Raw genomic sequence first — 14,369 nt, 5'->3', positions numbered from 1 at the left:
ATCACACAATGGCCAATACTGATTGCTTTATTTTCTCAGTGCGTACCCCCCTCTTGCGTTTGTTATTGCAGAACGGGAGGGTATGCCGGACAAGGGGGCAATGCTGAGGCGGCAGAATCTGACCATTTTTCTCTCTAATAATTTGAAATCCTGTGGGGTTGGGAGGCTGGGGAGGGAAGGTGTCGGAAGGTGGTGGGATGGTTGGCAGAAGTGGGGGGTTTCATGGGGGCACGGTGGGCATGTACAGCACCAGAGTCACTGCCAGGTGAGCAACAGCCCACTATTCGAGGTATGCAGCACTGCCATGCAGTGCATGTGTTCAGTAGTTGTGGTGGCCACCCACAGCTGTGGCCTTCTGTTGTGGGTTGCAATGGTGATGTGATTGACACGTGTCAATTGACTGTTTCTACAACCTTAACCACATGAACCCTAGCGGCAACTATTCTTGGCATGTCATAATAGGGCCGAACATTCTGTGAAAATTGCATATCTACAAGCTCTCAACGCGCCGCGCCGCGCCGCAATGCAACGCGTTGTGAGCTTGTACAGCAGATCGGCTATTTTTGGCAAAGAGATTTAGACAGGGAAAAAAGGAGTGAGCCAAGGATAGACCCCTGGGGGACCCCGGTCAACTAAGTATATAGGGTTTAACAGTAAAGCTATACTTCTTTGGCTACACCCCCTGCTGAGCGTAGTGGTCACACAACACACACACAAACACGCGTGCGTGCGCGCGCACACACACACACACACACACACACACACACACACACACACACACACACACACACACACACACACACACACACAATGCCCTTAAATGACTGTTTTAGTAGGTTAGGGAGGCCACCTACACACCTGCCCAAAGGAATGTTGGTGTAGACTTTATCAGTATTGCATGGTGGGGGGTAAAAGTTACCACCAATGGTATTCAGTCACGTACCGTTGATGCCAGGGGATGTGGCCAGTGGTGTGGAAACCTACCAAGGGTAGAGAATAGTCAATGATTCACTGGCTGGAAGAGAGAGGAGAGCTATCCAAGTGTAACTTGTTTCTCCCTTCTGAGCTGTCCTCTATCAAGTTCTAATACAATTTCAAAGCAATGGGCACTTGTCTTTAGCCCCGAAATAAATACCAATGTGTTAATTTATATTTGCAAAAATCGAATTTATACATTTTAGGCTACTGTAGGCTCTATAGTGTAGAATGTAGCCTCTCAGCAGCACTGTATAGATCCTATACTTCACTGCCTGCATTGTGACACTGTGCCAGATTTCTCATGGGATTAACTAACTAAATAAGAACAGTGCAGACAGAGAAATGCATAGTGCAGTTTCCCTGGTAAAATAATATTAGGACCCTAAAAGCGAGCGTAATTGAATAGTTCTCTCCTTGGACTGAATATAGCGGTCCCTCATATCGGGGCTCTCCGTTTACATTATTCATACGGAGGAGGGTGTGACTTGTTGGCTCTTTTTTTCCGCCCGTATAAAACGAGAAGTTCGCGTAAAAGAAAATACAGATGGAGAAGGCTAGCCCGCTCGCTGTGTCACAAAGAGTCCCCTTAAGCCTACGCGACAACCCGCACACTGTCCCTTTGTGACCAGCTTATCGGCACAGAATGCCCGGTCTCTGCAGCGTGCTTTGTGTCACCGCCGCGCTGGCCGCGTTCGCCCGGCTCGCCGCCACCGCGGGGCCGGTGGTCCGGTGCGAGCCGTGCGACGCCGGGGCGCTCATGCAGTGCAAGCCGCTGCCCAAGGACTGCGCGGAGGTGCGGGAGCCGGGCTGCGGCTGTTGCACGACGTGCGCCCTCGCCGAGGGCCAAGCGTGTGGAGTGTATACAGGGAGATGTGGGTCCGGGCTGAGCTGCCAGCAGCGGCCGGGGGAGACCAGACCCCTGCAGGCTCTGCTGGAGGGACGGGGAGTGTGCTCCGCCAGCGCCGCGGCGAAAAGGCTCAACAGCATTCTGATCCCCGCGGTACACACGACGCAAGGTAAGGCAGCGCCACGGCTCTTTCGCCCCTCCGTGCCATGGTGGGGCACTGGTTCCCAAACACTGGGTCGGGACCCTTATGTGGGTCGCGGACACGTTTTTGTGGGTCCCTTAATTTTTTTGTTTCCGATTATTATTTCAAAACACAAGGAAAAAAAAACATTCCCCCAAAAGCTAAGATGTTAACGAATAAATTAGTAATTTCATTGATAGATAAATCTAAGAATTCCATAAATTAGAAGTAGTGAAAATAGCCGATCTACAAGCTCACAAAGCGGAGCTTCGCACCACGTTGTGAGCTTGTAGATCTGCTATTTTCACTAGTTTGGGTCTCGGGCAAAACGTCAATTTCTCTTGGGAACCACTGCCATGGGGAATGTCAAGTCAACCCATGACCACCATCAATACTGACACGTACCAGTTGTTGTTGTTATTGTTGTTGTTGTTTTTCACTTCCCCTCCTATAATCTGTAAATAGAATTAATTTAACGTTGATAGGTTTGCACAGTACCAAACCCAGGTGGTGGCTGAGTTGTGGCTGCTCTCTCTACCCGGCATGCAGGGTGTGTAGGCTAGTAGTGGCTACTGTTTGGATCAGATCTGGAAAACACACTGCACGCACTGAATCCCACAACGCACAACTCTGCTCTACCTAGGAACACATTTATTGATAACGCAAGAGACCGAGATGATGCATAAACCGATTACGATTAGCACAGGATATATTTGATGGATGGATACCCACGAGAAAGTGGCATTATGGTGGTGCGCATTGCGCACATTTTTCTTATCTATGGACGCTGTGCCAGTGTTCTTTTGCGCACGCGTAACGCAGTGCTAACGCCACCACCAGTGGTGGTGTCTATAGAAGATCTTCGTTTTCAAAACACTATAACTGACAAATCAAATGTTTTGAAAACGAAGATCTTCCAGTGATGCGTGCTCGTATAGCCTCGCACATTATCTCATGGAACGTTTGTGGGGATGATTGTTTTGGCTTGTTTTACGCATAAAAAATGGCCTTTTCCTCGGTGCGTCCACTGTTCACCTTGAGTGCGTGCACCTGGCCGTGCTATAAACGAATATGCCTATATATGTTCTTAAATTCCGTTCATAGTTGTGGACTCTGGATAAGGCACAGCTGAGACCTGAAGTCTTTATTTCTTTCGAGCACATGATTAAACATCAGCACAGCACGCACAATCTGGCTCCTGGCTTCAACCCAATGGTTATGGAACAAATGCCACATTCTGTGTGAGTGACTGTATTTAGCTGGAGCATGATCGAAGATGATGTTGATGATTATGTTCTTTGATGCCAATGTTTTGGACGTCGACAGTTAATTTTTTCTCTTTTTTTCCTTTTTTTTTTTTTTTTTACTCATCGAATGAAAATACGCACTGCATTCCATGCATGGGTCCCAGTGGGGACTGGGAGGACACGGCGCCCTTGTTTAAGAGGCTATCTCTCAGAGCACGCGCACAGGCACAGGCACATGCACGCGCGCGCACACACACACACACGCACACACGCGCGCGCGCGCACGCACGCGCGCACACACACACACACACGCACACACTCTCAGAGTGAGTGAACCCCCATATGTTTGAGCGGAGTCCCTCAGGGCTCTATGCTGGTGTATTTTTTTGTTGTTTTCTGTTAAGGGTTTTTGCAGAAAATAGCAGATCGACAAGCTTACAACGCGTCACAGAAAGCTTTCCACACCACAATACTGATGCTGGGGTTTAAGTGGTTAACTCCCAGTGTTTCTTAACAGCTCCAGGAACTATTTGGTGGGCCTTGCGTGATGCTTTGTGTCTACAGAAGGTGCATACCTACTCACAGTCACTCACAGCAGTGAAACGGCACACATCCCACCTCCATGTGAACACACACTGCGTTGTGTGTATCCGGGCATGGTTGACGTCAGGCCTCCTGCAGTCTGTGTGTTTTCTCCCCCTCGCTGTTTGGCTTGGCCACAGTGGTGTGGTGTGTGCAAGCACTCAGCAGTCACATTGTCACACACGCACGCACACACACACACACACACACACACACACACACACACACACACACACACGTACACACACACACACACACACACACACACACACACACACACACACACACACACGTACATACACACACACACACACACACACACACACACACACACACACACACACACACACACACACACACACAGACAGACAGACAGACAGACAGACAGACAGACAGACAGACAGACGCACGCACGCACGCACGCACGCACGCACGCACGCACGCACGCACACACACACACACACACACACACACACACACACACAGTCACACACACACACACACACACACACACACAGATGGCCAATCGTAAAATGAGTCCAAACTGATTTATGTTTGCGTACTTCTTTATCACCCCGTCGCATAACTTGACTGCCCAAAGCCACGCTCTCTTTCTGTCTTCTCTATCCAACTTTCTTAATTGCAAATTAATCTCAATCTTTCGCTCGTTTTTCCCTTCATGTCTGTTAACCCACTGTTATGTCTGGAATCTTGCATCGCTGCCAGTGGCTGTTTGGTGGACTCTGATTTAGGAGGATGCCGGTCAGCTGTCACAGAAACACACTCACCCGCTAGTTTCCCTTAATGTCAGCAGGTTGCTCTTTTCCTGGCCTCTCTGAGGCAGGAGATAATTGAGAAGAGATGGACAGCAATGCATGGCATGCCCACTATTATCTCCACTCTCAGCTGGAGAGAAAGGTGGCCCCTGTTGGCTGAGTACGTAAGAGCAGCCTAGTCGTTTCCACTGCCACCAGTCTGCATCTCCAGACCATAACTCTCTCTTCCCAGACATTAACGAGCGCCCTCAGCCGCAATCCGTGCTGTTTACTCCGCAGCCGTTATGCAAACAAATTGCGTAATGTGTTTATCAAAAAAGCTCAGAATTCCAAGAGCGGATATAAAAGTTTGCATTGCATATAAATAATGGTGTTTGCAGGTATCTAAACTGGGCTTGTCGTCAGTCCCTTCAGCAACCCCTCACCCCCCTGGCCTGTTCCTTTGTGAGAAGTTTGAGAAAAGTCTTATGCCTGGCCTTATAGCCTATCTGGCCCGACGAACAGCAGCTGCTGCGTCTCAGTTTATTTTGCTCGAAAGATTATTGATGGTGATCGTTGGAAGTCTTGGCGATGCTATTTAGAGCTCTGGTGAGCCCGGGGGCCCGTGGAGCCCCAGTGCTTCTTTAATGATCAGCTGGTCTGGAGAAGAAAAGGGGTGGGCTGCCAGCCTGCCAGCCCCACCACATGGGCTACACCCCTGCATGCCCGCCCACCGCCCCGGCCACAGCACTCCGACACAAAAATCTGCTTGAAGTTAATGGTTTATAACTGTGTGCGTGTGTGCGTGTGTGTGTGTGTGTGTGTGTGTGTGTGTGTGTGTGTGTGTGTGTGTGTGTGTGTGTGTGATTGTGTTTGTTTCCATCCTCCCTTGTGGTCCATCTCTTGGGGTCCTGAAGCTTAGATTGCCGCTCGTCAAGCACAGAACACACAGTAGAATCCTCAGTGTTCATTTAACCCTCGAGAGTGTAAAAATGAACCCCTGCGGGTCCATTTCACTGTGCAGTTGTGTCTGTCAGACTGTGGCCTTGCGGTGGTGTGGCTGACCGTTGGCATATGGTGGATAGTTAGTTCCTTTCCTATATTAGGGAGCTGTGTTTGGAACCCCCCCCCCCCCACACACACACACACACACACACACACACGCATGCACACACACTGCTCCTCCCCCTCTCCTCAAGTCGGTCAGAGGGCCAGTGGTGGAAAGTAACTGAGTACATGTTGCCTACTCAAGTACTGGAGTATCCATTTTTCAATACTTTATACTTCTACTCCACTACATGTCAGATGCGAATGGGCCTCATTCGCCAATGGTTCTTACCAACTTGGGAAGTTTTTAAGAAGATTTTGGCATACACCAATGTTTTGTTAGCTGTGATCTGTTCTTAGGTGAACAGAATCTATGCACACAGTTCTTAAAACACATCGGGTGCCCACGATGATTCAGGGTTTACCCTCGCAGGGGCCCATCGTCGCCATGGCAACCCGCCATTTTACGTACCTTCGCGTGGAAAAAGTATCCGTAATATGTTGAGTAAATGTAATCCAGGTATGTCTAGTTTATTTTCACGATAATCTTTTCTTTCAGTCAGGACAGCTTTTTACCAATCCTGGGCCACAGCGTTTGTGTCACGGGCGTTAGAAGGGGCCGCGTTTTGAACATGGTGATTGAAAAAGCCAGACCAGGAGAAGAATCCGCCATTTTACGTACCTTCGCGTTACTGGGAAAATAGTATCCATGATCCGAGTAAATGTAACCCAAGGATGTCCTGTTTATTTTCACGATCATGTTTTCTTTCAGTCTAGAGCGCTTTTTACCAAACCTGGGCCACAGCGTTTGTTACGGGCGGTAGAAAAGACCGTGCACGTATTGAACATGGAGGTGATGAAAAACCTAGATCAGACAGGAGAAGAATGTACCAGCGCAAAACTGCTGTCGTGTGAGGGGGGAGAGTGTAGGTCTCAAAACCGCAACTGGGTTAAGGCAGCTTTGAATGGTCTTTCAGTCCGAGTGTATCAAAAACGCAATGGGTTAAGGCAGCAGAAGCTTGTGATTGGCTGCAGGGAGACTGCACTTCCTGGTTACGTCATAACACACTGCATTTTGGGAAATGTAGTGTTTTTCCCATATTGTTGGTTTTTGATCACCGCGGTAGATCCTTTATTGCGGTAGCAAAGTACAGTAACTACAGTACAGTATACATACTGTACAACGCGTCAAACGCGTCGTGGGCCTCCAGAGACATCAAAGAGATTGACGTGTTGACACCACGTGGGCATTTAATGAGTGTGACATGTTTGTGCAAAAATAATTTATTCTTGAAGTTTCTTCAGTTCAACAGTTGTATAATATAGAATTTTACAACAATTACAATAATATCTTTTCATATCTTTAGAGCAGTGGGGGGACCCCCAGGGGTCCTTGAGGAAGTTCAAGGGGGTCCACAGCAAAACGAGGAACAGTTTTACCACTTAACCCTATTTTATTCTTTGTTTGAAAATAGACGATCTACAAGCTCACAACGTGTCCCATTACTGCCCATTTTTAACTTGTAGATCGTCTATTTTCGAAACATTTTGATAAATCTTAAAGAATCTTCCCTAGCAGAAAGTATATCCAGATGGGGGTCTACAGAATGCATGTACATTTCTTGACCTGAAAATGTTTGAGAAGAACTGCTTTAGAGTTTTCAACAGGTCTGAAAATTACAGCCCAACCAAAACAGACCCGGTTGAGTTGAGGCCCAAGCCCCATACCCACCCCATAACTTGACATCATACATACAATCCCTTTTATGCACATATATGGAGATCCCTTTTATGCCCATTTATGGAGATCCCTGCTCTGAGTATCTGACATCACTGTGAAGTCACCTGTGATGTCACAGTGATGTGTCAGCCTTTTATGCCCATATGGAGATCCCTGCTCTGAGGATCTGACATCACTGTGATGTCACATGTGATGTCACACAGTAATGTGTCAGGGGAACCACAGTGTCAGGTGTTATAGACAGAGATATGGTCAAGCTGTGACCGTTTGTATACTAAACTGCGACCTACGGTTGCAATAACGGATGGCCGTTGTTTATTGCGACTCACGGCGATAGATATGTCCGCTGTTTGTGTTGGTTATATGTTCTTGGTGCTTCGTGGAATCTCAACTGCAGAGCTGGGGAACACAAGATATATAAAACTAGTAAGTCGCCTCAGGGCGCCAATTCTTGACCATCTGGCCAGTGATATACGTATATCGGACCAGTTACCCATATATGGAGATCCTGCATGATAGTCAACAATGTGATGTCAGAACATGCTGCATTACCAAATATGGGCATTCCCAGATATGCCCTTGATATTGATGACATCGGGACAGGGATCTCCATATATGGGCATAAAACGGACAAGGACGTAATTAATTTGCAAGTGTGATCTGGGAATGCCCATATATGGGCATGTTCTGACATCACATTGTCGACTATATATGGGCATAAAATATAAAGAAACCCATTCTGTTAAGAGTTCCCCTGAACAGTGACACCAGAGCATGATGTCATAGCGACAAACCCATAGAACCATACACAAACCCATAGAACCATAGACTGTAAAAATGTGTACTGACTGACTGACTGACAGACAGACACAGACGGAGACAAGCTGCGACATATCTCATGGTATTCTGCGTACGTTTTTTGCGTATTCAGTCGCAAAAAACAGGCTTTGCTTTAATATTTCATTTTCAGCCGAGACTCGCAAACTAAAATCTGTCTCAAGTTGTTGTGTGGTAAGACACAGCTCAGCCATGAGCAAGATTCCGCGACCAATCAGTAGCAGCAGCGTGTATACGTCACGGCTTTGGCCCCGCTTAGCCGAGCTCAGACCTACTCTAGAGTGGATACTTTTTAGTACCCCGTTTTGTACCACTTTCACACCACTCTACCCAGTTCCTTGTAGTGGAAAACCTGGCACAAGTGTGTGGGGTGGAGTGGGGTGGGGCCATCCATGCCAATGGAAAGGCGGTTTATGATAATTAGGATCAACTGGCACACCCCTTCAAGTTACGAGGATTGGGATTCATCATCATAAGAACATAGTTACGAACAATTCTGCCTTTATAAGAACGTTTCATGAATCTGACTCGACTTCACTTAGGAAGAAATTTAAGAGGAAAATGTACAAAGTTATTGGAAAATGAGGCCCAATACTTTTTACTCCGCTACAATATTTGACAGATTTAGTATACTAGTTAGGTTACTCTGCAGATTTAGACTATTACAAACTATGTCAACTATGTCATTAATTGATTTGGGGGTTTGTCTTGCAAAGTACACCGTGATGATGTCATCAACGGTGTACTTTGCAAGCCAAAACCCCAAAATCAATCCTCCAGTTCTAGGCAACACAGAAGGTGGGGGGGGGGGGGGGGACTTTTTTCTTATTTCCACATAACAACTCAAAGGTATATTAATGACATAGTTCAATGTTGAAAATGGGTGGTTCTCCCCTTTAAGTAAAGAATGGGAGTACTTCTTCCTCATAGCAGATGGCCCACTGCGTATGCCCTGTAATGATTTCTCTTGAATCATTGCCAGTATACAGTGCTGTGGGTTATTGCGACCGTCAGGGAGCAGTTTACTATGAAAACCTCCACCGGCCGTCCGTCCGTCCGTCCGTCCGTCACACCTTTGTGACCATCAACAAACGTCACACCTTTGTTGATGTTTAAATCGAAGAGTCTTGGTCAAATACTTCTGTTGGTTTCTGCACTGATCATTTATACAATTCAGCTGTGTTTGCTCGTGTCATCATGATGAGGTCATAAATCAGCCATGCCCAAATATAGATTTTACGGGTTTACATGCTTACTCAGTTATTTGTTATGTGAAAGTCCTATGACGTCTATGATATCTGACATCATCATACATACATTCCCTTTTATGCCCATAAATGGAGATCCCCTCTGTAGAACCAGCCACTGACATCACTGTAATGTCAGGGGAACCAAATCCCTTTTATGCCCATATATGGAGATCCCTGTGATGCCAGGGGAACCAAATCCCTTTTATGCCCATATATGGAGATATGGAGATCCCCGTGTTGCCAGGGTAACCAAATCCATTTTATGCCCATATATGGAGATCCCTGTGATGCCAGGGGAACCAAATCCCTTTTACGCCCATATATGGAGATCCCTTATGTCATCAATATTAAGCCCATATCTGTGAATATCTTTGGGTACCAGATGTCTCCATATATGGTTAAATGGTCCGATATACATCACTGGCCAGAAGACCAAGAAATGGTGCAACCTCGCCCTTTGCCTTTCTCCCTATAGGCATCTTACTGGTAGGTAGTTTAATGAGGAATGCAGTATGGTGGTAGGTAGGTAGTTATGGCCTTTGATGTAAGATTTTCACTTTCTAGGATAACTATATTTGCTATTCCCAGATGATGCCCTTTTAGGGTACCCCTCATGCCCATATATGGAGATCCCCAGGCTTTACTAATTAACATAAGTTTTATGCCCATATATGGAGATCATTGTCCCAATGTCATCAGATATATGGGCATAAATGGACACAGGCAAACTAGATGGGCTGTATGGATATCCAGATGTGTGATGTAAGTGTTTTATTCCAAATGTGGCACCCCACAGACATATTTCCAGAAACAAAATCCCTTTCATGCCCATATATGGAGATTTCTGATGTCATCAATCCCAGGCCCTGTAAAAAACATGGTTGCTATGGTATGAGCAACTTATGTCTCCATATATGGAGATTCAACTTCAATGAGTAACCATGGCAAACTGTCAACTGCCCGTATGTCTTGATAATTGGTAAAACAAACTTTTGGCCTATTTGTGGAGATAAGCGACCAACGGTCGCTTATCTCCCGATTAGGGAGTCTTACTGGTTGCGACCGTCAGGGAGCAGTTTACTATGAAAACCTCCACCGGCCGTCCGTCCATCCGTCCGTCCGTCCGTCACACGTCACACGTCACACCTTTGCCCTGCTCATATCTCCGCATCAGTATGACATCACACCACATGTGTACACAAACCTTTGTGTACGTTGCTGTGGCAACAGTCTGTTGTTGCTGGTCTGTTAGTGTACGTTAGCAACCACCTTAGCAACCATGGTTTTACCCTAGCAACCAACTGTTTACCCTAGCAACCAACTGTTTACCATAGCAACCATGTTTTTTTACCCTAGCAACCAACTGTTTACCATAGCAACCAGATACGCAGAGCAGGGATCTCCATATATGGGCATAAATAAACAGGTGACATCACACTGATGTCAGATACTCAGAGCAGGGATTTCTCCATAATATATGGGCATAAAAGGGATTCTGTTAGGGATCTCCATATATGGGCATAAAAGGGATTCTGTTAGGGATCTCCATATATGGGCATACAAGGGATTCTGTTAGGGATCTCCATATATGGGCATAAAAGGGATTCTGTTAGGGATCTCCATATATGGGCATAAAAGGGATTCTGTTAGGGATCTCCATATATGGGCATAAAAGGGATTCTGTTAGGGATCTCCATATATGGGCATAAAAGGGATTCTGTTAGCTGTTAGTGATCTCCATATATGGGCATAAAAGGGATGCTGTTAGGGATCTCCATATACGGGCATAAAAGGGATTCTGTTAGGGATCTCCATATATGGGCATGAAAGGGATTCTGTTAGGGATCTCCATATATGGGCATAAAAGGGATTGTATCCCAGATGATGCCCTGTTAGGAGATCCACACTAACAGAATCCATATATGGTCCTACCGACAGCTGCTATAAGCCAACCCTGGCGATAAGGTCTGAGTCGAAGAAATGCTTCTTTCCTGGCAAGAATTGCCCCTTTATACTGTAGGGCTCGTTTGTGTATTGTATGACATCACGCCACATCATCGGCTGAGGACTGTGTGATGTCATCATATCTTCATATATGGAGACATAAGTTGCTCATGCCCAAATATGGGCTGGTGAGGTCAGACTTAGTGTGATGCGTAGGTTATCTCCATATATGGAGATTCAACTTCAATGAGTACATGGCAATGTCTTGATAATTGGTAAAACAAACTTTTGGCCTATTTGTGGAGATAAGCGACCAACGGTCGCTTATCTCCCGATTAGGGAGTCTTACTGGTTAATACTGTCAGCTCCCTTCGTCCTCTCACACTTTAACCTCTCAGTGCCCTGTCTCCTTCTCTCATTGACACCCGCCCAGCCATATACTGACCAAGGGGATAGCTTTGTTCGCTGGAATTGAACCCCATTTCCGGTTTCTTGTTGAGCCTGCTGTTCCTATTAATGGCCCAGCAGATGTCGCTATTTCACCTTCTACTGGTGGCAAGACATTATAGGGCTCTATTTTGATTGTCATAAGTACCAGCTCTTATGCCTTAACTTAAAGGTCTTTCCATTCTGTCTCCGACCACCAAATGTTTCGTCGGAAAGGTCTGGTTCAACTACAAAATGACTTCATCTTCTGAAAAGCATTAACCCGAATTAAAGTTCGGGTCAGAAAGTCAGAAAGTCGGAACTCTCCAACAAAATGTTCGGTGGTCGGAGACAGTTGGACAGGCCTTTAGGTTAAGGCATAAGAGCTGGGACTTATGAGACAATAAAAATACAGCCCTATAATCTCAATAGCATTTCTGGGCCGGATAGAAAGATGACGGACTTGAAATAGCTGAAAAATAGGCTTCATTTATGGTCTGTAGAAGCCAATGCAGAAGCATGGACTGATTGGACTCCGTCCCCAGCCCAAACAGCCAACCCTGATTCAGCTTACAGGGGAAACTTCTTCACTGTCAATGAACACTTACCAGTAGGCTTGTGGTTGTAAAATGGTTCTATATGCTCCTGTAGAACCCCCGATTATGTATGCAATCACTCTAGTTTTAGTAAAAACATGTTTATAAAGATCGCACAGAGAAGAACTGCATTACCCATGCGGCTAAGAATGTACTTCCGGTCACATCGACGTCTGTGATTGGTTGAGCTCGTGGTTACCTCGGAAATAGCTACTGCCCCCTGTCGGGCCCAGCAGATTAATGCACTTCATGTTAACTCCGTGAGCGATTCTTTCTTTTACAAATATGATGCAGTATTTTAAAGATGAAGATAAGAGCGGCCTCAGAGATGAAAATCACTACATGTCAGGACTATATCCTTACCTGGATAACTTCACTGAGTGTGGTTTATGGCATATATTTCAGGAAATAAATGTCATTTGCAATGCTTTGTGGGATTGTAGTTTCTGCAGTTTTAACAAAAATGATGTATACACAGTCTTGTGCCCTGCCCTTTTTTCAGCTTTCTATAATCGTTGCATGCAAAAAATAGTGTTTATTGTCATGATTCCTCACAACCCGGGGTGGCTTTGTCCGAGGCTCAAAAGACGTTTAAATAAATACTTTGGATGAAATGCATGGGGAAAACGCTTCCGGGACCGGAGTGAGGACGGGGCGGGGCTTAAACTGCGATGCCCTATGGCACCGGGATAAAAATGTGTTTAAATATATATATATATATATATATATATATTCTAGGGACAAATGTTATATTTTGCCCGTGGTCACAAAATCTGGCTCATTGTAGCTCATTGTAGCCACTATACCCACTGGAAACGAATGGCTGCCCCATCGCTTTGTTGCTCGTTGATGTGTTTTGGTGCGAGCGCCTGAGGACCGACCCGGGATTTTGCATGTTGTACGAGCTCAACGTTTGAAAAGCTGCTAGGGATGGGACGATATGAAAATGTCATATCACGATTATTGTGCCAAAAGAAATCGTGATTTACGATATTATCGCGATAATCAAAATCCATTAGACTGGGGCGGAACATTTTCCAAAGAATAGCAGATCTACAAGCTCACAACGAGACGTGTTGTGAGCTTGCAGATCGCTTGCAAAAAGACTGTATCAAGTATGTATATTATAAGTACCTTTTACCAATTATAGAGGGTTTAAGTGGTACCGGATATGCAGCTCGGCAAATAAAAGGTGAATTGATCCCAGAGCATGATGGAGGACGATATCACGATAAATTAAATCTCCAGGATACGATTATCGTGAGTGTTTTTCATCACAATAAACAAATATCGCTTATCGTCCCATCCCTAAAAGCTACTTCTTCTTCTTTTTTTTCTCCCGATCCGTACCCCCTGGCAGAGATCGTGGCGGATCAGGGAGGGGAGGGACCGCGCGCCAACGTCACCGTGACCATGACGGTGTTGCCGGGGCTGGCAGCGGCGGCTGCGGCGGAGGGGGGCGGCGGCCACAGCAGGGGGCCCCCGGACACCAACAAGGCCCCGCTGCACACCAAGCTCATCAGGAAGGACCAGATCAGGAAGGGCCAGAGCTACAAGCTGGAGTCGGTGTTCGGAGGAGCCAACACGGACATGCACAACTTCTCCCTGGAGAACAAGAGGGAGGCAGAGTATGTAAGTCGCACACACACGCACGCACGCACGCACGCACACAACATGTATCCTCGCACGCACTCACACAACACACACACACACACACACACACACACACACACACACACACGCACGCACGCACACAACATGTATCCTCGCACGCACTCACACAACACATACACAACAGTAACACACACACACACACACAAACACACAAACACACACGCACGCACGCACGCACACGCACACACACACACACACACACACACACACACACACACACACACACACACACACACACACATTCATAATGTGTGCATACAATAT

The 14,369-nt window shown here is 46.3% G+C and overlaps 1 protein-coding gene across 1 annotated transcript in view; it reads left to right on the top strand.

Moving 5' to 3' along the window:
- Nucleotides 1–1,621: 1,621 nt before the first annotated feature.
- The window catches only part of igfbp3 (insulin-like growth factor binding protein 3), a gene marked incomplete at both ends in the record, with an annotated part of 24,624 nt that continues 11,876 nt past the window's right edge, over nt 1,622–14,369 (top strand). Inside the window, 2 exons of the mRNA XM_080724979.1 lie at nt 1,622–1,994; nt 13,792–14,063. Of these exons, the coding sequence (XP_080581105.1) occupies nt 1,622–1,994; nt 13,792–14,063 (645 nt within the window). The remainder of the gene's footprint in view (nt 1,995–13,791; nt 14,064–14,369) is intronic.

This window comes from Nannobrachium achirus (assembly GCF_963921795.1).
Source record: "Nannobrachium achirus genome assembly, chromosome: 1".
NCBI classification, from domain to species: Eukaryota; Metazoa; Chordata; class Actinopteri; order Myctophiformes; family Myctophidae; genus Nannobrachium; species Nannobrachium achirus.
Note: the sequence above shows the minus strand (reverse complement) of the source record. Positions and strands in the feature narration are given on the sequence as shown.